General features: G+C 39.8%; 1 protein-coding gene across 4 annotated transcripts in view; it reads right to left on the bottom strand.

Annotated features, from left to right (window-relative positions):
* Positions 1-23,166, bottom strand: part of STIM2 (stromal interaction molecule 2) — a 188,674-nt gene extending 165,508 nt beyond the window's left edge. The window contains exon 1 of one of the 4 annotated variants that reach the window (XM_055588205.1): positions 22,916-23,166. In XM_055588205.1, the coding sequence (XP_055444180.1) occupies positions 22,916-23,021 (106 nt within the window). In that variant the 5' untranslated portion in view covers positions 23,022-23,166. Of the gene's footprint in view, positions 1-14,433; positions 14,640-16,663; positions 16,713-19,574; positions 20,178-22,915 lie in introns of those variants that run through there. The other 3 variants (XM_055588204.1, XM_055588206.1, XM_055588208.1) reach the window with 3 other exon arrangements.
* Positions 23,167-27,152: the final 3,986 nt, after the last annotated feature.

The raw sequence follows: 27,152 nt of genomic DNA, 5'->3' as shown, positions 1-27,152 counted from the left end.
AGCAATACTCCAGTGGGGAAATTTTAGGTCTGTGGTGCACTGAAGGTGACATTAGTAACAGGAAAGCACACCCAGCTCAACTAGTGACACAAACTACCAGATAGTCTACTATAACTTAAAACGAGTTTTCAAGCACCTCACAAGCTACAGAAGGAAATTCTGAACCCTCCTCATAATGAAAAGATGATAAATGGAAATTCAAGGTGTTCAAGACAGTTGCTCAGTGGTGTCTGACTCTGCGACCCCATGGACTATAGCCTACCAGGCTCCTCCGTCCATGTGATTTTCCAGGCAAGAGTACTGGAGTGGGTTGCCATTTCCTTCTCCAGGAGATCTTCCCGACCCAGGGATCGAACGTGCATCTCCCGCATTGTAGGCAGAGGCTTTACCATCTGAGCCTCCAAGGAAGACACTTTCCTGAATTACCAAGTCAGAACATGCAACGACTCTTCACTATGGTATTTTCTTTCAGCAAACATAAATACTAATACACTTTGACATGTCTATTGATCCTCACTTCAAAGCCCACTTTTCCTATAAGATTTTAGTTCAATTTCAAATTGTGCTAGGGTTAAGACTTCTCAGGACCATCTTCTGCATCATTAGAAAAGAATTATCTATAAACATACCATGTCTTGCTTTGGAATTTGTATTTAACCAAAAGCAGCTGCTATTTATCTGGAAATCTTGAAACACTAAAGACAAAAAAATGACTTATCTTTTATTTCCTAAGCAGAGTCTATTCCCATGTCATTTCATTATAAATTAGAGGTCCTAGAATATAACAACTTTTTATCCCTTTACTAATCTAGAGTATGAGGAAAAAAGTCCTAATTACTAACAGTTCAATATTCAAGGCTTCTGATGAATATATCATAATCACCAGCCACCTACCTAAAAACAAAATTTTTAGACTTCAAAATGTAAAACTAAATTTTAATACACTATAAAAGCCAGTTGATAATTTTATAAACAAGTTTAAAAAACTTCAGAGATTTTCATATGTGTTTCGACTAAATTCAAAGGGCCAACATATCTACATGTTTCTAGGGGTTAAAAGTTTTAAAATGTAAAATTTTTAAAATACACATTAAGAATTTTTGTTTTGGTTATTTTTAAGATTTTACAAATGGTGACAAACATACAAATACAAAAAAAAGCTTAATGCAAGCTTTAAAAAAAAAAAAAAGATCTATAAGTAAACTCCAAGAGCTGCAAATAAAAACACAAAAATTGACAAAGATAGGCTCAGAAAAGTGGATGCCCTGAGGCTTACACACAGTTGGCACTACCCAGAAAAAGGCTCCCAAGGAGGCATCAAGAGTGAAGTTAGTACACACCTTTAAACAAGGCAGAAGCATGAGCTGAGGGCAGGAGCAGGCACGAAGAGAGCAACTGGGGACATGTCAGGCAGAGGAGGCAGCATCAAGCAAAGGGTGCACTGTAGCAGGAGGAAGCAGAGGGATGGAGGGTGGGGAGAGCCGAGGACAGTGAGAAAAAATAGGTCCCATAAAGAAATATGATATGGCATATGGCAAAAAAATAACACAGAACCAGGAATTAATAGATTTTGAATTCCAGTTCTAGAGCTATTATATTATATTAGAGTTGACTTCAGAAAACATATATTTATACACGCTTTGCATAAAACTCAAAAAGAGATTTATTATGACTTGTATAACTGATATTATAAATGAGCACAAATAAAATCAATGTGCCACCCAGCTTCGATTACAAAGGAGTGTGGAAACCAGTGAACACTGGGATCAGTGGCAATCACAAAATGAGGAAAGTGTCAATCTGTTCAAGGATCAGATACTGTACACAGCAAAACTACAGCTTCATGACAAGTGAAATCATGAGACCAGAGACTTCATTTGTTTATTTTCTATACTCCTCTGGCATGTAAAACATGTCTAGTAGTTTGAAGTAGGCATTCAAACATCTGCTGAATATGCTCCCCAATTAAGTAACACACTGTAAATCCCTGCCGAATACTTACTGACTTTACTACTCTTAATTTCATTCTAATCAGCACTTTTTAAAAGTTTTTAAAGTCTGTAAGATTATAAACTGAATAAATTCCATTCCTTTTAATAACCACATCATTTTAATTCCCCTAAACACTTTCAAAAAGATGTGAAATTATCAATTAAAGAGTTCAAGTGTTAAGACAACTGAGTAACATATTAATTATAACTGCTCAGTTTTTTAAAGTGAAAAGCAAAGTTAATCCTGTTAATGTTTTTCCACTAGAAATTACAGGCATAAATAAAGATGTGCTATAATTCTGCCCAAAAATACCTGATACACAAAACTTTTCAATATCAACAAATACATGTTAGATCAGGTGTCAATGATTAAATCATACAGTATTCCAAACTATGCATATATTTTAAAGTGTTAGACCACAATGTAGCAAAGTGATATTTATAAACCATAAATCACTATACAGATGTAAAGAATCAACTATAACAGATTACAAAGACAAAGCTTCAAGTCAAAAAGCATTTACAAGACTATGATACAACTCTTAAGAGAAAGATACCAGAACAGATGCCTCTCAACTGAGTAAAAAAGAAAGAAAAACCACTCTAACACAATGTAAGCAGACAGATATTGCCTGCAAGAATTGCAATAAGAAGGGTATAAAGAATGCTAACATAGTTTGAAGGTAGAAGAAGTCATGTCTTCAAATTGACGATGACTCTGAAAATACTTATGACTAAATAAACGCAGAAGAGCAGGAACCACGTCAATTTTTGCCTACCACTGTATCTCCAACTCTTAAAACAGTGCGCTGAACACAGAATATTGTAATATTTACTGACTGAATACACAACATTTAAAATGGACCTTGAGAGACTGAGAGAACACTCTAGCATGAGGGAAATATGTAAGGAAAAGAATAAAGGAGGAAATAAAGATGTGTTTCAAAGAACAAGAATTAGCCTAATTTTGGTGGCATATATTTATAACGTGCAGAAGATCAGGAGGAGTTTGTGTCCACTATGAATTTCAAAACAAGTTTAAACTTAATTTGGTATAACCAAAAATAATAAGTTTTATGAATGAAACTAGAATATAAGAGAATACAAGGTGAGTTATAAGATTATTGCCTCCTCTAACACAAACGATTTAGTTCAGAACCACTGTGGTAGCAATAAGAACGAAAGGAGTGGGGGAAAGGTGAAATGTAATTCTAAGAATCTGAGTTTGGCTGATCAAAAAACAGTAGGATAATTTAAGGAAATACAAAGTCCAAAACAAGATGGTAGGGGTGGGAGGAAGAATCACATAAAGAAAATGACGTTTGTTGAGAACTTATTCCGTGTTAAACATTTCAAATACACTATTTATTTAGTCTTCAAAACATCTCTGTGAGATAGTTATACTCCCATTTTACAAATGGAGCAAAGAGGTCAAGAGGCTTCCCCAAAACTCACAAAGCTAATTACTTATGTGTCACTCCCTCTCTTCTTCCTTCCTAAGACAACCTCCATTTTGTTCAAATATGGGCCAGCAATGTGCTCAGGAAGGTGGGCCACTCCCCTAGCCCAGGGACAATGAATCCTGATTGTTCTAAACAAGGGAAATCCTATTTCCATTGTCCAATAACACAGGCCTGACCTATGAGGCATGAGAAGAAATACGTTGAGGGCTCTGGGGAACTCTTCTACCTGCATTAGCATTTCGGATGTTGAAGCTACCAATCTAACAGTTATCCCTGCTTTCCAATCCATCACCAAGTCAAATCAATTCTAGTTACAAAATATCTCATGAACCCTTTTCTCCTATCATCCTATTCCAGGCCTTTATTAACTCTCAACTGGACTCTAATAATTACTCTCCTAGTCAATCTCCCTGTGGACACTCTTGCTCCCAACAATTCATTCCCCGAAGAGCAGCCAAAGAAATCTTTAAAATATAAATCATGGAGCAACTGAACACACGCTCTGCTGCTGGGATTGTAAAATGGTACAACCACCATAGAAAAGAGTACAAACGAAAAGATATCACCATAGAAACGAAAAAAAGTTTAGTTTCCTCAAAACACTAATATATATATATATATACACACACACACACACACACACACACATCCAAAAAAATTGAAACCAGAGTCTCAAAGAGGTATTTGCATACCCACATTCGGAGAAGCACTATTCACAATAGCCAAGAGGTAAAACCAACAGATGAAAGGACATTAAAAAAAAAAAATGCAGTAGAGGGCTTCTCTGGTTAAGAATTCACCTTGCAATTCAAGGGACACCAGTTCGATCCCTAACCCAGGAAGATCCTACATGCCACAGAGCAACTAAGCCCACAAGCCGCCAACTACTGATCCCACACACTGTAGCTACTGAAGCCAGGCACATACAGCCCATGCTCCCCAACAAGAGAAGCACACACACCCCAGTCAAGAGTAGCCCCCACGGGCCGCATCTAGAGAAAGCCCATGTGCAGCAATGACGACCCACCCACAGCCAAAAAATAAAATAAATCTCTTTTTAGAAAGTGCAGAATAAACATACGCTGGAATATTATTCAGCCTTCAGATGAAAGAAAATTCTGTATTATATACAAAAAGGATGAACTGTGAGGACCCTATTTTAAGTGACATAAGCTAGTCACAGTAAGACAAATACAACATAATTCCACTTACAGGGCCTATCAAAAGTAGTCAAATTCACAGAAATAGGTAGAATGGTAGTAAATATATTTAACACTTCTGAACTGTACACTTAAAAATGGTTAAGAAGACAAATTTTATGTGAAGCATTCTTTTCACAGTATAAAATACACACACATCAGGCCAAACAAAAATAAATCCTATCACTTAACTCTTCTTAAAATCCTTCAGCTGCTTCCTATCACCCACTGATAAACTTCAAACAAGGTCTATGAGGCTCTGTACCATCTGGTCCTTCTTGCTTATACAGCCAGATCACAGGCTACTCTCCTCCTCCCTTCAAGATGCTCAGTCAAAATATACTCTCTCACTTCAGACAATTCAGATCCTTTCTTGCCTCAAGGTCTTTGTCCATTCTATTGCCCCTGCGTGGAATGCTCATCCCAAATCCTTCACAGTCTTGGCTCTCCATTATCCTTCAGATGTCACCTTAAATGTGACCTTCTCAGAAGCCTTCCCTAACCAGCTTACCTAAATTAATAGGTGTCCCCACATCATCCACATTATTTTCTGTCTTCTGTCTCTTTCATTCCTTGATGGCATTTCTAATTAACTATTTTTTCCCTATCTTCCCAAACAAAATGCAGGCTCCATCAGGACAAGGACCTCATCAGTCTTGTTCATCATTATGTCCCTAATATTTATCATATGCCTGTTATATACTTAACATTTAAATACTTATTAATTCCACATTAAGGAAAAAATCATTCTATGAGCCTGTTATTAAACATACATACAGATCTTTAAAAGGGTGTAACTGATGCTACAATTATTATTTCTAGTTATTGAGGTAGATACATTAACTATAATTTTCAACATGCTCTAAATTTCCTGTAATAAATCTTTACACTCGGAAATTTAAGATTTTTAAGACTAATATTTCAGCTGTTACACGCATCTTTTAATTATATAAAATAAAGGTAAAGAACAACTCAAGCTAACAATACAACCAACTTCTTAAAAATACCATAGTACTCCTCAATCTCTGTCTATACTTAGTTTTCTATTTCGGCAAAGTTTTAACTAATCTCAGGCCATGAAGGACAATAAGCCCGGCATGCTACAGTTCACAGGGTCGCCGAGTTGGACATGACTTAGCGATGGAAGAACAACAGGCCGTTAATGGTTGTTGAGATTACAGAAGTGACTCAAACTATGTCTTCTTACTTTTCTAAATGTATGTAAAACATCTTAACAATATGTAATATATCACTGCACATTTCTACAACTTTCCTACATCTCTATCTATTGATTAAAAAAAAAAATCAACAATAACTGAACACTTACCCTTGCCATACTCTAAGCACTCTTCTACATAGAGTAACTCATTTGTACTTTAAAACCCATTTTAGAGATAAGGAAATTTAGGTACTAATAGGTTAAACCATCTACCCTAAATTACAATACCACTGTCAGTCTGGGACTCAAGCCCAGGAAATCATGCTGTAGTCTAGAGACTATGCTCTTAACTACTCTTCACAAAAGCTGGAACTGACTTATGGCCCAAATAAAAATTCAAGATATAAAATGCTATGTTTCTTAAAAATTACGTTTCATCCTTAAATAGCCATGAAAACAAAGCACAAACAGGAATTACCCACTTATTGAGAATACCAATTTTTTTTAAAGTTGTTTGTCTTAAGCCCCAGAAATGTACATTTTAAATGAGCATTTTTAAGAGCTCAGAATATTTAATAGCAAAACTTTAAGGAAGGAAAAATTGGTTATTTACCAAAGATAACGCCAAAGCCTTTGACTGTGTGGATCACAATAAACTGGAAAACTTTTCAAGAGATGGGAATACCAGACCTCCTGACCTGCCTCCTGAGAAATCTGTATGCAGGTCAAGAAGCAAGTTAGAACTGGACATGGAACAACAGACTGATTCCAAATTGGAAAAGGAATACGTCAAGGCTGTATATTGTCACTCTGCTTATTTAACTTATATGCAGAGTACATCATGCAAAATGCTGGGCTGGATGAAGCACAAGCTGGAATCAAGATTGCCGGGAGAAATATCAATAACCTCAGATATGCAGGTGACACGACCCTTATGGCAGAAAGTGAAGAAGAACTAAAGAGCCTCTTGATGAAAGTGAAACAGGAGAATGAAAAAATTGGCTTAAAACTCAACATTCAGAAAACTAAGATCATGGCATCCGATCCCATCACTTCATGGCAAATAGACGGGGAAACAATGGAAACAGTGACAAGACTTTATTTTGGGGGGCTCCAGAATCACTGCAGATGGTGACTGCAGCCATGAAATTAAAAGATGCTTGCTCCTTGGAAGAAAAGCTGTCACCAACTTAGACAGCATATTAAAAAGCAGAGACATTACTTTACCAACAAAGGTCCATCTAGTCAAAGCTATGGTTTTTCCAGTAGTCATGTATAGATGAGAGTTGGACTATAAAGAAAGCTGAGCGCCAAAGAATGGATGCTTTTTAACTGTGGTGTTGGAGAAGATTCTTGAGAGTTCCTTGGACTACAAGGAGATCCAACCAGTCTATCCTAAAGGTAAGTGTGAGTGAAGTCACTCAGTCGTGTCTGACTCTTTGCGACCCCATGGTCTGTAGCCTACCAGGCTCCTCTGTCCATGGGATTTTCCAGTCAATAGTCCTGGAGTGGATTGCCATTTCATTCTCCAGGGGATCTTCCCAACCCAGGGATCAAACCCAGGTCTCCCACATTGTAGACAGACGCTTTACCGTCTGAGCCACCAGGGAAGCTATCCTAAAGGAAATCAGTCCCAAGTATTCTTTGAAAGGAATGATGCTGAAGCTGAAACTCCAATACTTTGGCCACCTGATGAGAAGAACCATCTCAATGGAAAAGACCCTGATGCTGAGAAAGACTGAAGGCAGGAAGAGAAGGAAGAAGGGGGGCAACAGAGGAAGAGATGGTTGGATGGCATCACCAACGCAATGGACATGAGTTTGAGTAGGCTCTGGGAGTTGGTGATGGACAAGGAAGCCTAGCGTGCTGCAGTTCATGGGGTTGCAAGGAGTTGGACATGACTGAGTGACTGAACCGAACCGAACCAAAGATAAATGAAGAAGGAATTTATAAAAGTCCTCAAACAATAAAGATCTAGAATTTAACATTAATCAAAAAGTTTAATTCTACTACTTCTCCAGCCTCATTTTCTAATTCACTTCTAATCACACCCTGGGCTTTATCATAAAAATCCTTCGCACTAGAGGATTTTTAACATATAAACTATTTGACAGCAATCCTAAATCTCTCCATTATGTGGAATAATTATCATAGAGAAGACCATAATTTCACAAGGCTTCTGTAAAGTTTAAGTGAGATAAAATACACAAATGCCAGGTATAAATTTAAATCTCACATTCAAATACAAATGTTGATACACTACAAGCTGGCTCACAACTGACTCTGCCATCTTGGGTATCTGGTAATTCACAAGCTCCATGTAGCATTCTCAAATGCCAATGTCCATGACCAGAGTCATTTCCCCCTCCACCCAGCTTATGCCTCTCACACCACTGTAAATTTCCCTATCTGGTAAACTCTCATATATTCTCAGGATATACCTCTACTGTGGAGAAGCAGGAACACCTTCATTAATAACCCACCTCACCAAATCAAAGTTAGGAACTCCATCTTTGTAATTCTATTAAATATAGTACATAGCCAAATGTTCAAATACCTCCATTACAGTAGAGCATCACTTTTTCAGTGGGTATATCCCCTCCTGGAAAAACAGGAAGGATTGATAGTTTATTAATCCTTGGTGAGTGGCACATAAAACTCACTGAAGCTTTTTGTTTGCTTGCATTTTTTAGTTTCTTTGTTAATAAAGGATAAAAGTAACACAAAAAAGAGTAAACAAAAAAGAACGTTTATTTTTATATAACTTTTCCCAAAGAAAGGGGAGGCTTATTCTTAATACTGCAAATGTATAACAAGCACCTGTAACAAATATTCTGATATTTTTAATAAATGCAGGCATGCTACTAAATAAGCTAGTATATATAGTCATTTCCTTTTAAAAAACAAATAGACATCTGTTGCATTTCTACAGACTAACAAGACACTATCAGAAAGAGAAATTAAGGAGGCAATCCCATTCACAATAGCATCAAAAAAATAAAATACCTAGGACGAAATCTACCTGTGGAGGTAAAAGAATTGTACTCAAAAAACTGTGAGAGACTGATGAAAGAAAACTGAAGACAACACAAACAAATGGTAAGATACACTGTGTTCATGGATTAGATTAGATGAATTAATACTATTAAAAGGACTGTACTACCCAAGGCAATATACAAATTCACTGCAATCTCTATCAAGACACCAAAGGCATTTTTCACAGAATCAGAACAAGTAGTTTTAAAATGTGTATGGACACATAAAAGATCCCAAATAGACAAAACAATCTTGAGAAAGAACAGAGCTAGAGGAATCTGACTTCAGATTATACTACAGAGCTATAGTAACCAAAACAGTATGGTACTGGCATTAAAAACAGACACACAGATCAACTAAACAGAACTGGGAGTCCAGAAATAAATCCACACACTTATGGTCAATCTACAACAAAGGAGGCAAGAACATGCAAGAGAGAAAAGACAGTCTCTACAATAAGTGGTGCTAGGAAAACCAGACAGCTACAAGTGAAAAGACTGAAATTGGAACATTCCCTAACACCATATACAAAATAAATTCAAAATAGATTAAAGATCAAAGTGTATGACCAGGAACCATAAAACTCCTAGAAGAATTTGTCATAAATTATAGCAATAATTTCTGGCTCTGTCCTCTAAAGCAAAAGAAATAAAACCAAAAATAATCAAATGGTTCCAAACTAAACTTAAAAGCTTTTACCCAAAAAAGGAAACCATCAACAAAAGAAAAAGACAACCTACTAAATGAGAGAAAATATTTGCAAATGCTATGACCAATAATGGGTAAACATCCAATATAAACAGCTCATAAAACTCAGTATCAAGAAAGCAAACAACCCAATTAAAAAATGGGCAGAAGACCTGAATAGACATTCTTTCAGAAGACAGGCAGATGGCCAATGGGCATATGACAAGATCCTCAACATCATTAATCATCAGAGAAATGCAAATTAAAGCTATAATGAGATATCACCTCATTATGAATGAGGTATCTTTAAGAATGGCTATCATCAAAAAGAATACAAATAACAAATGTTGGCAAGGATGTGGAGAAAAGGGAACCCTCTTACACTGTTGGTGGGAATGCACACTGGTGCGGGTACTGCAGAAAACAGTACGGAGATTTTTCAGAAACTAAAACTAGAACTACCATATAATCTAGGAATTTCACACCTATATACATTAAAAAAAAAAAAAAACACTAATTCAAATAGATATATCCACCCCAATGTTCACAGCAGCATTGCTTACAATTGCCAAGATAGGAAGCAACTTAAGTGTCCACCAACAGATGAATGAAGAAAGATGTGGCATGTATACACACACACACATATACATACATACATACATACATACATACATACATACATACATACTGGAATACTACTCAGCCACAAAAAAGAACAAAATTTTGCCACTTGGAGGGTATTATGCTAAGTGAAATAAGTCAGACAGAGAAAGACAAATACTGTATGGTATCACTTATTTGTGGAAGTTTAAAAAACAAAACAAACTAGTGAATATTACAAAAAAAAAAAGAAGTAGACTCACAGATATAGAGAACTAATGGTTACCAATGGGGAGACAGAAGTAGGAAGGGGCAAAAAAGGGGTGAGGAATTAAGAGGTACACACTCCTAGGCGTAAAATAAATAAGCTACAAGGATACAAAGGGAATACAGTTAATATTTTACAATAACTATAAATGGAGTATAACCTTTAAAAATTGTGAATCACTGTGCTGTACACCTGAAACTTATATACTACTGTACATCTATACCTCAATTTTAAAGAATGATATAACATTTATAACATTTTTTTAAAATTATGCAACACTTTGGCAATTTTCAAGTTTACATTGTTTTTGCAACAATAAAAATGGTCAAATTTTATATCCCCAGTTCTTTGTATCATGTCTGGCACAAAACACTCACTTAAAAATGTTCAAAACTTATGTGAACACACACATTCACTGAAATCTGACTTTCTCATTTTTAGCCTCTATGGGTTTTTTCAGAATCCATTTTGACAGAACTAGAACCAAACACTGGATGCATAGCACAAGGTATATTTTAAAAAGCAAATTCAAGAAACAGCAAAGGAGGGGAGTTCCCTGGCAGTCCAGTGGTTATGACCTCGTGCTTCCAAGGCACGAGGGTACCATTGCTTGTCAGGGATCTAGGATCCTACATTCACGGCAGCCAAGAAACAGCAAAGGATACCTATACCACAGTTGGACAAAGATTTCGAGTAGTCTTTTGTTTTCTTTTTTTAATTTGGACCCAGAAACACAGAAGGAGGAAACATCAAGAATTAATACAGTCTGAAGTTGTGTGACAAAGTAGAAACAGCTGAAGATGACAGAGAACAGGAAAACAGGGAAAATAATGTATTTGTCACGAATGGAAAAGTTAAAAGATTTATTGCTGGAGAAAAGGAATAAAAAAGGAGGGGAACTAAGATTATCTATTACTCAACATCGTATATTTTTGAAAGGAAAGAAAAACAACAGTGTAAAGAAAACATGAGTACAATAACATGTACATTGTGATAGCAGGGGAAAAAAATCAAATCAGGATTTAAAAACCTTTTCAATTATTGAGAATCGCTTAAAAAACAATTATAAATCATCTTCATTAATGTGGGGGTTTGTGATGAGGTTTCTCAGTATTTTTTAATTAAACATAAGATAGTCAATTTTAAGTTTTATTTAATTCTGTAAAATGTCTTCAACATTTTCAGTTCCATATAATGTCACATTTAGGGAAATCAAAGAGAGGTACAGAAAGTGAAAATGACTAGAGGAAAAAAGTAAACTGCAAATTACAGAAGCTAAGATCCAGAAGAACACAACAACACAAATTCATTAGAAGGAAATACTGGGACACATACAGGCACTTGGTTTTGAAATGAATCAGTCCAAGTAAACTCTCTTTGTCATACGCTAGCTCCCTGGTCCTGGGGTGGGGAAGTTGCCACTATCTTAAGAAAACACTGAAAAGGCACTGTTCTACAACTAATCTTAGCCTTAATCCTAAAAGTTGTTTCATTTCAGACCAGATGGCTGATGAAGCCTAGCAGAAAAGGAAATTACTCTCAGGACTGCAACTATGATAACTGTGCAGTATCACCTCAAGGGCCAAATGAAATAAAGTCAAAAGTCAAATCAATCATTGGCTTGGGGTTCCCCACCCCCAATTTAGAGCTTTCCTAGTAATGAAGTTCTCTGAGGAGGAAATGTTCAGCTAGACCAGAGGAACACAGGACTGGGCACTCAGGCTTAGGAGAGAACCAGCCTTAAATCTGCAACAGTAAAACCAGTCAAGAATAGTTGCTGAAGGTAGGATTAGCAAGTGTCAAGAAGGACTGAATATCTAATACCTACTCATATAAAGATCTGGAAGAATACGGAAAAAAATCATTTCGATTTGGCATGTGATCAAATGTGTAATTCACACAATGAAACTCAAAAATTAATTCTGAAACAATATGTCAGCACTCTGAGGCACTGTTATTCATTCAAAGAAGGGTGGCGGGGGAGGTTCAACTCTGAAGCACTGTAATGTTAGTTCAATCTATAAAGTTATCCTTTGTTAAGGAATAGACATCCATTTCTAAATACAGAATACTAAAAAGTTTCATATAAATACTTAGGAAATCAACACATAAGTCCAATCATATACAAAAATAATTTTATATTAAAAAGGCATACTTCTTTGAAATAAAGAAGACCCTCTACAACCAAGTGTTTCTTCTTGCCCAACTTTCAAGGACTTGTACCAATTTAAATCATTCTACAAGTTCTAGGAGTTAAAAGATTAAAGGTAACTTATTTCTCAGACCTCCTATAAATAGATTCCTTTCTAATCTAACATTAAATTTTATAAAATTTCCTTTAAACATTTTCATAGCCACTGCATCATTTAAACTCTCAAGACCTCCACTTCTATATAGCTTACTAATTGGCCTCTTTATTTATCTCTCTTATCTCCCCACTTCCATCCACCCATGCTTAGCTTTTCAAACACTGAGGTCATCTCACTTCCATGTTTAAAAACCACAGGGCTTCTCAACCCCTGACAGGATGATAGATTTAGAACTCAGTTCATGAACAAAACATTCTGAAAGTTCAAGATACATTTTTAAGCCTTTTTTTCAACCTCAAAATTTATAATAAACCTATTTTTCCCATAACCTATACATGTTTAGTATTGTTAAATGTTTTAAAGTACTATTAAATATTTAATGTTTGTTTTCAAAATATTAGTAAAATGAATATACCAAGAAAATGTATCAAAACTTCCCTGTGGCCTTCCATACTCCCCAGTACATGGCTGCATACCCCAGCTTTAGATGTCTTGACATTTCAATAGCCAGGGAATAAACTAGAGAATATTAAGTGAAAGTTGCTCAGTTGTGTCCAACTCTTTGTGACCCCACAGACTATACCGTCCATGGAATTCTCCAGGCCAGAATACTGGAGTGGGTAGCCTTTCTGTTCTCCAGGGGATCTTCCCAACCCAGGGATCAAACCCAGTCTCCTGTATTGCAGGTGGGTTTTTTACCAAGGGAAGCCCAAGAATACTGGAATGGGTAGCCTTTTCCTTCTCCAGTGGATCTTCCCGACCCAGGAATCAAACTGGTATCTCTTGCATTGCAGGGGGATTCTTTACCAACTGAGTTATCAGAGAAGTCCTGACATCAGGGAATATTAAAGTCCTTGGTAATTTGGCAAACCTTCTTTCTTCCTGCATTTCTACTATTCTACACACACCCTATCAGTTTTAGCTATTCATTCGCATCTGACTCTGCGATCCCATGGACTGTAGCCCAACAGGCTCCTCTGTCCATGGGATTTTTCAGGCAATACTGGAATAGGTTGCCATTTCCTCCTCCATGGGATCTTCCCCACCCAGGACTGGGTCTCCCGCATCACAGGCAGATTCTTTACTGTCTGAGTCATGCTTAAACATTAAAGAAAACTATTTCACTTATTAGTTATTCCTGTATACACCTCCCTCTTGAAAGCCTTTTCACTCATCTCCACAAGAAGTCCTATCTATAATACATCAAGGTCAAGCTCAAATCCAACCCTGCTCCAAGGCACAGTCTCCAGTAGCCTTACTTTCCCCAACATTTTGAAGTCTGTTCCAGTTGCTCCTACTGCTGCTGCTAAGTCGCTTCAGTCGTATCCGACTCTGTGTGACCCCATAGACGGCAGCCCACCAGGCTTCCCGGTCCCCGGTCTCCAGGCAAGAACACTGGAGAGGATTCTGTTACAGTTAATCACAGTCTATTATTATGCCTACTTGAGTATACAATGATGCATACAACATATCAGTTAAGAAACAAAGCTCTGGAGTCAGAGAAACCCACATCAATGTCTAACTCTGCTACTTACTGTGATTTTGGACAAGTTACTTACTTAAGATCACCCTGCTTCAATTTTCTCATCTCTTATTTGAAGAAAGCAATTATCTAACAGAATTAATTTCACAATCAAAAACAGTGATATACATAAAGCACTCAGCAAAATACTGTCCACCAAATAATAGTATTATTCCCAATGGGCAAACCCACGTCTTACTCTCTTTTCTATTTTTTCCCATTCCTACTACATGGCGGGCTTCCCTGGTGGCTCAGTGGTAAAGAATCCACATGCCAATTCAGGAGACGCAGGTTCAATTCCTGGGTCAGGAAGATTCCCTGGAGAAGGAAATAGCAATCCACTCCAGTATTCTTGCCTGGGAAATGCCATTAATAGAGGAGCCTGGAGGGCTACAGTCCATGGAGCTGCAAAAGAATTGGACACGACTTAGCGACTCTGTGGTATTCTGCGTACGCTTGATAATTACTTGGTTGATGAAATCTGATCAATTCCGAAGTAATCTCCTAGGTAGGTCTTAATCAGGTAAGGTCCAAATTCTGGCAAAAATCAAAAATGGCTTGCTAATCAGCTAATCATATTATTAGTTGTTAATTTTAACATTAGCTTAATGAGTTTATACTTTAGCTACCATATACACAAAGTGTTCCATGCTGCATTATTATCAATGAGCAGGGCAATATCTAAAATGCTTGATATAGTTACTCCAAAGTCTTAATTAATCTAAAAATATCAGCATGTATCCAGTCACAAAGCAAGCCTTTAGCAAATTAAACAATTTCTGTGTGGATCCTCCTACTGTTAAAATTAAGCTAAATCCTGAACTATTCCAGCTGGCCCTCTGAGTTTTTCCTGTACCACAGGATTCGCAACAGAAACCAATCAGTTCTGCAACAGTATTCTCAAAGAGCACCAAGGGATGCAGTGTTTCCAGATCAATGATATTACTACCAATTCTTAAATGGTCAGAATACACTAGATCAAAGGGATATGAGTATATTCTTTAATTCTGCAATCAGGAAAAAGAAAAAAACAACCTAGAGCTATGGCCAAAGACTAGTAAAGAAAGGGACTAGTAAATGTTAACCATGGGAAAGGAAAAAAAGGATACAGCAGAAGAGCTAGCCATCAAAAAGTGGTTTCATGAAATCCTAAATCCAAAAAGAGTAACTTCACAAAAGGAGTAAAAACACTTTCTATTACTATGTGAGCTACACTATGAATTTAACTACTGTCACAATGAAACCACTGACACGTGTAAATTCACAAAATATTACTCAGAGTAATATATATACATATATACACTACACTCAAGCCAACTGCTAATTTTCAAAAAAGTGACAGCACTTGCTGGGTAAATGTTAGGGAGGCAAGGTGAAAAAAGTGAAGTTTAATGTTTTCCCAAAGACAATCATGCTCATGTGAGATATTTTCATCTAAGTGAAAGCCCTACAATACAGATATGTTTAACACTACAAAGTAGTAGTAGCTCTTCTAAATGGTATTATACTTTCAAAAAATAATACTTTAAATTTTCAATGAAATGTTAATACTTCCAAAAGACATGTTTAAAAATATGAATTTTATATTTTTACTAGTATGCCAAACTAGTGAAAAGTATTACAGTTAAAACCTTTATAGAAACACTAAAAAGGGTTACATTAATTCATAAAAGAATGATAGAAGCAAATTTTTTTAAGATAAAATTTGTTTTAAAAGACTCTGAAAATGTTCTAATATTTCAATTGTTCTGCATATTTTGCCAGAATAATTGTGTTCTATATACATGCAATATGTTTATGTATGTACATTATGCACACACAAACATACATATATGTGTGTATATATACGTATATGCCCTCTGTCAATGCCCTTTCATAAACTGTTTCTCAGAGACCATATCTGGATGAGATCCATCACTCAGACTTGATTGAGATCAAGTCATTGACTATGAATCTGTTAGGCAAAAGAGAAAAAAACATGATATTTTAAATTATTCAAGCACGGCTTTAGATTATAATCAACAAGTGCATCCCTAAATTGCTTTAAATTTCAAAATCGCTTTCAAAGAACCCTAAGCATACATCCCGTTATTAAGTTAAAATTATTATTAAAATCTTATATACATAACCATTAAATGTTTACAATGCTTTGTAGTAAGGGTTTAAGTTATATGTGTGTATATATACATATACATATATACATATGTATTCATATATATACACATATGTACATATACACATATACATATATAAACATACATATATACATATACACACATACATATATACATATACATATACACATATATAATTAAACCCTTACTACAAAGCATTGTAAACATTTAATGGTTTCATCTTATCAAAAATTTGCACACACTAAATCCTAAAACAGTAATATAAAAAAAGAAAAGAAAAATCAATATTCTTACGACAATGGGTCTGTTTATCCTGATGATTTGACATAGTCTCTCTCTTTCAAGGGCTTCCCCAGTGGCTCAGCAGTAAAGAATCCGCCTGCAAAGCAGGAGATGGGGGTTGGATCCCTGGGTCGGGAAGATCCTCTGGAGGAGGAAATGGCAACCCATTCCAGTACTTCTGCTTGGAAAATTCCATGGACAGCAGAGCCTGGTGGGCTACAGTCTACGGGGTTGCAAAGAGTCAGACACCACTGAAGCAACTGAGCACACATGCACACACAGTCTCTTTAAAAGAACACCTGCTTACTCAAAACTAAGCACGCAATAGATGATTGAAAGGCAATTTATTCTCAAAATACACTAAACCTCTAAAGTAAAACTCTTGAGAGGAAAACTTCAGTGGAATAGAATGCTCTCTCGATTTTATTAGTAAGAGAAAAACTCATCTTGTTGCTAAAGCTAAGTATTTAAAATACTAATCTGAAGAGGAAAAGAAGATAGTGACTCTGATTGTCCTTTTCAGATCTACTAAGAATTCACAGTTACATGACATCATTAATACAGAGTCAGAGAGAACAACTGTCTCCAAATTCTTACAAGAATTTTCCACTTTTCAAAAGTTACATAAAACTTAGTTTTACTACTGAAACTCTCTACTCCATTTCTATCCATTAACACTGACTAGATTATGATAATGCTGTATTTTTTTGCTTCAGTCTATGGTTCTACTTCCTGAAGTGTACAATAGCAATAATTATGTTCTGAGTTTAGCACAACATTTACAAACGGAAACCATAAAAGACAGCACTATTCATACAATCAGAAGAATAGGAAGGAGCCCCATACAGACCATATAAACCAATGAAATTTTCAATATTCTCTAACCTTCCTGTGACCTTTCAATTTACCTTTTCCCAGCTACCAGTTCTGTTGACTGTATTTACATACTTATTAAAATGACAATTTAACTTGTGCACTGTGTAGTTTGATTATCTTAAAGTTTAAACAGAAATGTCCAACTTTTCAAAATTAATATTCTAACAAAGGGAAAGAATATTAAAAACAAATTTCAAGGTTAATATTATTTTAGTAAACTTAAAGCACTACCACTCAAACTCCTTTTGTGTGATATATCATACTTTTCATCCAACACAAATCACCTTGCCTTTTTCACAATGCCATAAATAACTCAGGAACTTAGGTCTTCAAAAGGAAGGATTATTAACTGCTTATTAAAATAAAATCCCATCTTAAGTAATTTTCCTGATGTAATCTACATGACACACAACATTAGCGGTTAATTCTAAATTTTCTGAATCATATGCCTTTCTACCAACTACATATTGATAAAACAGTAGTCAATTATTTATTAACCAAACTTTTCTACTCAAGAAACTAAGAGTCACACTCCTATAGCTTCTAGAAACCCAAGGAGTTTCACCCCCTCCCTTCCTGCATGAGGCATTAAAACTCCACATTCTAGTTTTATCTTGCTACCTTCTTAATAATTACTAAGACTATTCAAGCATAAAAGTATCCAATCTATTCTCTCACTCAAACTCTATTACACTCCTAATACTGACCATTCTGTAATCTTTTTATCAAATCATGGAGATCTGATGTTTGAAGTTCCATTTAAAGGGCCTGATAAGCTTTAGGGTAAAGCAAGTTAAATATTCCGATCATTATGTTTCATAAAACTTCCAAAGAGCTTGGAAAGTTTACCAACACCCTCCTCTTTAGAATAGTAAACATCCTGTCATAGAACCCAGAGAATAGCTGCTTTGCTCTGAACTCTACCTCCTGAGCACCACTCACAGCAGCTGTTAGTAACTTTCAAACGCCTGTTCAACTATCTCTTTGGTTAAATTAATGATGGGTCATTCTGTTACACTTGACTGTTTCCTTTTTAGTCCTGCAATTATATAGAAAACCTACAAATTACTTTTAAAAATAAAGTTCACACACACACAAAAAAGCTCACTTTAACGCCATTACTTTTCCAGAAGAAAGCATTTCAAGATCCTTACATCATTGCTTAAACCACAACCTATCAGTAGCACACGAAAACGGAAAGCTTTAAAGGATTTAATTTTGTACCTCACCTTACCATACATGTTCGCAAATTTCAAGAACGTTCCATATTTCTAAAAGGTGCTATTGCAGTCTGTAAGGACTATGCTGCTCAAATACAAGCACCGAATATCCTGCACTGGTAAATTTTCGGTATCTTGCTGGTTAGCTACTGAGCTTTCTGCACTCTTTGCACTGTGAAGATCCTACCAGCAAATACTATCTATCCATCCTTCAAAAGGGTCTTCCTCCCACTCAAAAAGAAAAAAAAAAAAGAAAGAAAGAAATCCACATTAGACTAGAGGTTTGCCATACTAACAAGGAACCACTAATACCACTAGGTATTATGGCTCTCAAAGAATCCGCTCTAGCAGTCTCCCCTGGGACATTTTGCTCAGCGGGGCTTTGAACCGGTGAGACTCGCTGCCAGCTGCCTTTGCAAAAGCAGCACCAGAGGCGAACTCCATACTGCACTGCTGTTGCTGACGACTTCTAGCAGCTTCAAAAAAAAGAATCAGCCCAGTACCCTGCAGACCCCGCTGGCTCTTTCTGCAGCACGGAAGAGAAACCACTGCATTGCTCAGCGTGGAACACCGGGGAGCAGACTTAAGGGCGGGGAAGCGAATGCCGTCGGGAGGCTCTGGCAAGGGCGGGGTGTCAGGGGGGAGAGGGAAGGCATCCGGAGTGCAGGAGACTGCGACCAAGCAGCGACCAGGGCGCTGGCGTCCGGGCATCACACACTGACCCGGGCCGTCGAACTGCAGGCGTCGGGGAGCGGCGCGGGCCCCTCCTGAAGATGGGGTCCCGCAGTGCCCGGCATAGCCCCGCCCGCCGCCCTCCGGGCCCTCACCTGTCATGAGCACCGAGCTGTCGCCCGCCGCCGCCGCCGCGGCAGGGGCAGAGGAGGCGGCCGCCGCAGCAGAGCCCGCCGCCCGCCGTCCGGGGGGGTGTCTGGGCACCAGCTCGCATCCGTCCGCCGCGCCGGCCACCAGCAGCCCGAGCAACAGCAGCGGAGCCCAGAGCCGCCGCCGCAGCCAGCCCGAGGCCGGACCAGACGTCGTGGCGGGATGAGGACGAGGAGGAGGAGGAGCGGGGGGAAAGCGCGGCAGCGCCCCGGCCGCCGGCCACTCGCCCGCTTCGAGAGGCGCCGCCGCCGCCTGTGATTCCTCTGGCCGCCCCCGCCACCCCAGACGCGAGCTCCTGCCGGGCGCCAGTCTGGTCCCGTCGGCACCGGCGGCCTCTGGAGCTTGGGTCTCGGCTGCGTTCATTGGTTCCGGTTATTTAAAAAAAAAAAAAAGGTGAGGAGCAAAAAGGTACGGCGTCTTCAGGCCGCGCGCGACAGCCGCGCTGCTGCGGCAGCGAGACCGGGATCCGCTGCTCTGGCGCCTCCAAACACCAGTCCCAGCGCCCGCGCCGCCGCCGCCGCCGCGGCGCATCCCCCCGCCCCCTCCGGCCCGCGCCCGTCGTAGTACCACGCTCGGCCCGGACGCCTCCTCCCCTCACACATTAGCTCGGATACTAATCCCCCGCCTCCTTCAGCTGCTCCGCTGCGCAGGCGCGGAGCGGCTGCACTGGGCCTGCGCGGCCCCCGAGCCCCGCCCCTGGGGCGTTCCAGGGAGGAAGAGGGCCGCGGAGTGGTTTCCAAGGCTTTCGCAGAGCCGCGAAGATTGGGGGTGGGGAGGAAGACCGGCATGTCCTCCTCCCCCGTTCACGCCCCCACCGCGATTGAGACGGCAGGGGACTAGGAGCGGGAACCAAGGAGGCGAGGAGGAGAGTACCAACATCCCAAATCGTTTGAGCGAGTTTTAGCCGAGCAGACGGCAGACAAATAATTGCATGGGTCAGAAAACCTTGTAATCCGAAACTGCGGCGTCTCCAGTATTTTGGTACAGGTGGGGTTTACAGGAGGCTAGCAGTGTGGAAGTCGAGGTCATCGCATTTTACTTACTTAAAGCTCTTGCTAAGTACTCGTGTGTCAGGGACTGTCCTGAGCGCTTTACAAATTTACACATTGTGAGTACAAAATTTAAATGGTGGTATCGTTTTCATGCCCATTTTACAAAAGAGGAAACTAAGGCTCAGAAATGTTCCCAATTTCCACAGCTAATAAATGGGAGAAAGGGCCAGATTTAGCGCCACTGGATGTAAATATTGAAAAGGATTTGGTCTAGCCTCTGACTCTCCTGTGCTCAAACATTACCTGAACTCATCGCCTCCCTAACCGCACCCCACCCCATGGAGTCTTTGCTGTCAGTTGAATAGGCTAACAGAAAAACGGTGTTTCAGATTTTTCTTGGCTTCTGCTACCTCAAATGAAGCACGAGACACACACACACACATGCACTCTCTCTCCCCCCGCCGACTCCCTACTCTCTCCCTCCCAGCTCCCCCAACTCTCTCCCCCGCATCCCCGCCCCACTCTCCCCCCCGGCACCCTTCCCCCACCCTAGCGGCACGAAGTTGTTTGATTTGCAGATGCGGTTCTTAAGCACAAAGGTCTTGTTTGGTATTGGGTTTCCGTTGTTGGGTTGGGGTTTTTATTGGTTTATTTATTTTCTCAATCAAGAAGATACTCAAATTACACAGTCTCCCAAAGAATTTCTTGGGCAGCCTGACCATGAATTTCACTGTGGAAGGGCAGATGCACACTTCTGAAAGGAATTAAGAATTTCTCTGAGGCTAATCAATTTATCAACAATGATTTCTTGACAGACTTCTTGGGAACATGGTGTTTAGGTGCCAATTCTTTATAGGGCAACAGGGAGATTATATTTCCTCTGCTGAAAGGCACAGCAGTCAAGTCACATACTTGCTGAACGTCCTCCAAAAGGAGATAGTTCTGCTAGAGGGCCAGCAAAATATAAAGACATAACAGGCTTGTTTCCTGCTCTTCAGAAGGCAACGTTTTATTCATTATTAACTGAGTGCCTCGCGTGTGCTCAGTAGTGGGAATGAAAGGCAAAGCTAAAGTCAGTATTCAGATATAAGATAGAAAACACTGTTCCTGCCTGGGGAATCTTACAGTCTTGCTTGGGAGATAAAATTTATACCCATTAAACAATGAGAGGTTAAGACAAGGTAGTAATCAGTTGTTAAATTGGGCAGAGCAAGCTGTTAGAGCAATAACAGCAGTACGAAACCACGAACAAATGAACAAATCACTGGTTCCAAGCTTCTTTAAACAAAGATGATATGGGCTTCTTCCTGTCTTTAAAAATAGATGTTGGCACTGAGATGATACTAGATTGGGAGTTATGATTATTTATTCCTCTTACTGGAGCCACAAAAGAGTTATGGAGCTAGAAAACCTGCAAGCGTTAAAGAGACCTCTCTGAGGCAGGTCAGAGTTCAGCAAGAAACCCTCCATCTCCTATTATTTTTGTGATGGGTACCAACGTTTCCGACTGTTAAATGGGTAATGCATCTTCTGGCTGAACAGAGGAATAGTTAGCACTATGTATCTAGCATAAATCTAGGTACAGAAAAGAGATAGTCCACTGCTTTGGAAGAATCTCTAGAATTACAGATGCTATAATTTGCAAGCCAAATGTAAACACAAGGTTTCAGTTGAGGCAATTCTTTCCTTTTCTTTTCCGGTTTCCGGTTCCACCTCCAAGTTTATGCTTTCCCTTTCCTTACTTCCAGCCAAATTCTATTCAAAATCCACTGTGACCCCTTTACCCTGACACCTAACTATTCCTACAGCCTGATTTATACCTTTTAACGTTCAAACCTCACGATTTACCACTTATTTACAGAATGTCTTTCTTGTCTAATTATCACCTATTCATGACTCTTGCCTGGAAAATCCCATGAACGGAGGAGCCTGGTAAGCTACAGTCCATGGGGTCTCAAAGACACGACTGAGCGACTTCACTTCACTTCACGACTTCCAACCGTCTAATAGCCAGCAGGTGAGCTTTGGAGACAAACCTGGTGGAAAGAGCAACTCCATGACTTCAGCTGTGCGACCTACAGACAACTTTTATCTGTCCTAGGTTTCCAGAAGGGAAACTGAGGAGTAATGTAATAAAGCCAGCCCCGCAGTCGTTGGTGACAAGAGACTGAAATAACAGGTCAGCTTTCGCGCGGTGCCGGCACACAGATACAGAGTCAACCCGAAGGAGCACTATCCCCAGGATCTGGGCGTGAATCTGAGCGTGTTCCTGGCTTAGGAAAATCTCATCGCACCTTTGCAGAACAGTTTGATTTCATCTTCCGACAAATCCCTAACTCTGTAGTGCGCGTCCAGCACAGACGCACACCAGGATCCGTCCACTCGGCCCTTCCCCATCATAGAAGTAAATCCGCCCGTCTCAAGAGTCTGGCTCCAATCGCATCTCCTTTTTCTCCCCTTTCTTCCCCCGCAGCCACGACAACCCACGACGCCCCAAAGCACTCCAACCCGGAGAACCAGATCTAGTCCCTCACGCGAGGTCACCAGCGCGCCTGCGCCGCCCGGCAGCCTCGCGCATGCCCGCTGTCTCCTGCCGGTTTTCCCCAGGTGCTCGAGCTCTCAGACTCCCGCGGTTCCGGGACGCCGCGCGCCTGATCGCTCGGCTTCCGGCTCCCACGCCGTGGGCTGCGCGACCCGGCACCCGGCCACCCGGAGATGACGTTCCGATGCTGGCGGGCTGTGGGTGGGCGTGGAGCGAGAACAGGGATGGAGGTGGAGAAGTGGGGCGCTCCAGCCTGTGGTTCACCCAGCGGGGCTTAGTCTTGCGACTCATTCCACGCACGGAATTTATCCTGTCCGCCTGTGATCTGGATTTCTCAGCTTCTACTCCCTGTCCCTGGAATATCGGGGACTGACTGAACATCATCCGAGAGCTTGCTTCATTTGCTCATACTGTTTAAGCCCCTCAGAGAAATTCAAAGAGTTTCCGTTGGTGGAAACCCTTTTGCATAACAACTCTTTTTTATGTTTTCCCACCGACTCCCCACACTAGCTTGCAAGGGACTCGATGTCCTGAGAACTTTGGAAACATGTCCAAAGTGATAACTGCTTATGTGATGGCCCCAGGATCTGATCAGTGACGCCTCCGCATATAAACATGGGCTTCAAATTGATCAATAAATTAAAGCACTATAAAAAAGGGAGATAACTAGTTAGCAAGATCCTTTCTTTCTTAAGTCAATAAGCCAATAAGGCATGGAGTATTACTCAACTAGTTCAATGAACGTGGTAAACCTTATTACATCTTTCTCCTTGAGTGGAAGAAGGAAGCCTCCTAAAAGATGTCAAGCATCCAGAGTAGAAAAATAAAAAACTAAGAACTGTTAATTTATTAACATATTTTTAAAAGCCACCCATCAGAGCAAAGGGACGACAGAGGATGAGATGGTTGGATGGCATCACTGACATGAGTTTAAGAGTAAACTCTGGGCGTTGGTGATGGACAGGGAGGGCTGGCCTGCTGCAGTTTTTGTGGGGTAGCAAAGAGTCGGACAGGACTGAGCGACTGAACTGAACTGAATCAGAGCAAAAGCAAGTCATCTTTCCCCACCAAAATCCCGAGAGTCAGCAGGCTCTGGAGTCATTTTTTATTAAAGATGTTTGCTCTGCTACTGCTTAATTTGAGGCGCTACATGAATAATAATGATCACATAGTATCTGATAGATACAAAAGCAGTAGTAGTGCTGATAGGTCCTGTAAAAAAGAGGAATAGAATTGTGATGGAGATAACAGAGGAGATATTTACAATTGAAACTGATGAGAATGAGAATTGCTTCATTTGCACACAGATGACTCCTTGGATAGTACTGACAATTCTGAAGGTGAAAAGCAAATCATGCAACAGGTAAAACATGATATGCCTATGCTCTTGACAGTAGGAGACTGGGAAAGTGATTGATGGAATGGAAAAACCTTGGAGTATAATCCAAAAGATAAGCTTCTAAGTCAGATGCTTACTAACCTAATCTCGAGTTAGTTAAAACCAAGTATTGGTTCTAGAACTAAAATTTAAGATGGTAAAATTTGTGTTTTGGGGCAAAATGTGGTTCCATAGGCTCAAAGCACTAATCAAATGTTCAAAATATCTGTGGGCACAAAGCTGCTAAATAGTTCCTCTTCACACTTGAAGAGATTATCTAGGAGGGAATTACCTGCCCTCAATTTCAAAGTATAGAAAACATGTCTCCTTTAGAAAGAGACACTATTGTATTTCCCTGGTGGTCCAGTGGTTGACTCCTTGCTCTTACTGCAGGGGGCATGGGTTCAATCCCTGGTTGGGGAACTAAGATCCCGCTTGCCACATGGAGTGGCCAGAAAAAAAGAAAGAGATGCCATAGGACATATATGAGCAAAGACGAGAAAAGTAGACATCTTTTAAAAGGGTTGCCCATCTCCCTTTCCTTTTGTGGGAAATTCATCTGGAGACTGGAAATGTAAACCCCTTCGTGTTAAGTTTGAATGAATTAAAGCCATGGCTGTAAGTATAGCCATTTGGAATCTAAACTCTTTGTAAAGAGAGAAGCTCCTGTATCTTGGTTCCAGGAAAGCCAGGTCCTTACTGGAGGCTTCTTTGAGCTATGATGTCTTTAAGAATATGAATTCTGGAGTGCAGCTTTGACCAAGTCACTAAACACCTTAATCTCAGTTTCCTCTTTTGTTAAAAAAAAAAAAAAAAAGTCATAATGCTAGTACCTAGACAGAGCTGTTGAGAGATAAAAATGGTTGTAAAGGTGCCTGGTGCATAATTAGCTGTTATTATCTAGGCCAGTGGTCCCCAACTTTTTTGGCACCAGAGACCTGTTTTGAGGAAGACAGTTTTTCCTCAAACCAGGGTGGGAGGATGGTTGGGGATGACTCAAGCACATTACATTCATTGTGCTCCTCCAAGAATCCAATGCCACTGTTGATCTAAAAGGAGGAGCAGTTCAGGCAGGAATGAGAGTGATGGGGTGCAGCTGTAAATGCAGATGAAGCTTGCTCACTTGCTGCTACTTACCTCCTATTGTGCAGCCTGGTTCCTAACAAGCCACGGACCTCTACCAGTCAGTGATCTAAGCCCTTACGGGTGATCTAAGCCCTTACGGGTGTTAAGGATAAGAACTTGTTTTCACTTGAATTGTGCAAAAGAGGAACATGGAAAGAAAGAACACAAGAAACATACATGAGAGCACATACCGCAAAAGTAAACACATAAAGATCTTTACAAGGCCTATGCCTGAGGAGATGTTCAATGGTGATATTTGAATCCTGGTTGTCTAGAAAACAGAACCTGAGGTAAGGGCTTGTATAACAATTCCTTAGGGAGTGCAACCCCAGGAAAGCAAGAGTGAAGGGAAAGGGGAAATGAGGCAGGCAAGGAGGTTAAAAAAAAAAAAGAGAAAGATAACCAAGGTGATGAACTGAGATGGCCACAAAGAGGTCTGGCTGCTCAGTCTCATGTGATTTCTCCGTGGCAGACCTGGGAAACTACACTGTTTTGGAACAGAGGAAGAGAGAACAATGGAGCTCCCTTTGGGCACAGGTTACTGCAGGAGCTGTGGACTACCCCATATTTCTGAATCATGCCTCCTGCCTCCCCAGGCAGGTCTAGGGAAGTGAGACTCTGAACAGCAGTGGCATTATCCATGCATGAGCTGAGCCTGCAAGTGAATGAGAGCCAAGAGCACTCCCCAGCTGTCCACCCACAGCCTGCAGCTTCCAGCAGTGCCTACCACCACTGTAGCAACAGAGAAGTTCCAGGAAAAAAGGCTGGGTTTTCAAGGTATTAAGTAAAACGTTACTAAGTCATGTCCAAAAGCAACATGAGGAACCTGAGCAAGCAGAGCATCAGAGTATCTTGGCCACTATCACCAAGGCAGCCACAGATTTCAAAAAGCCTCCTTCCAAGGAAGACTGAAACATCCCTTTTGCAACCTAGAAGAGTGCTGTATAATGGAGTCATATTACTGGATGGTAAAGCATAGCATCAAACAGAAAACTTTAGCCAAGCAAACTCAAGGAGGCACATAACCTGTATTAGACATAATAGTAATGGCAGAGACATAGGAGGACCAGGGCTTAAAAGGCAATATGAACTAACAGAAGCCCTTCATGATTCATGCATCAAACACTGAATTTATTTTTGGGGTTAGATGATAAATTAGGTGATAGAATCAAAGATGAATAAAATAATCCTTAGGTCCAGGACTGAAGGAGCTCACAGCCACATAGCAGCAATAAAAAATAGATATTTCATTCACTTATTCATGCTTTGTTAACTGTTTAATAATATCTGCCATCATTAAATGCTGGTTCTACAATATTGGGTGTGGCTAAAACGTCCAAGAAAACAATTTGTTTTTAACGTTCTTCCCCAAAAAAATTAATATCAAGTGAGTTTATGAATGATCTCATACTTTACATAATACAACTGCCAGGAACTGGAAAATTAGGCATTTGTCTGAATGTTTTAATGTTTACACAAAGGTGTT

This window comes from Bubalus kerabau, chromosome 7 (assembly GCF_029407905.1).
Source record: "Bubalus kerabau isolate K-KA32 ecotype Philippines breed swamp buffalo chromosome 7, PCC_UOA_SB_1v2, whole genome shotgun sequence".
Classification (NCBI taxonomy): Eukaryota; Metazoa; Chordata; class Mammalia; order Artiodactyla; family Bovidae; genus Bubalus; species Bubalus kerabau.
This window is presented reverse-complemented; position numbering and strand designations above follow the sequence as displayed.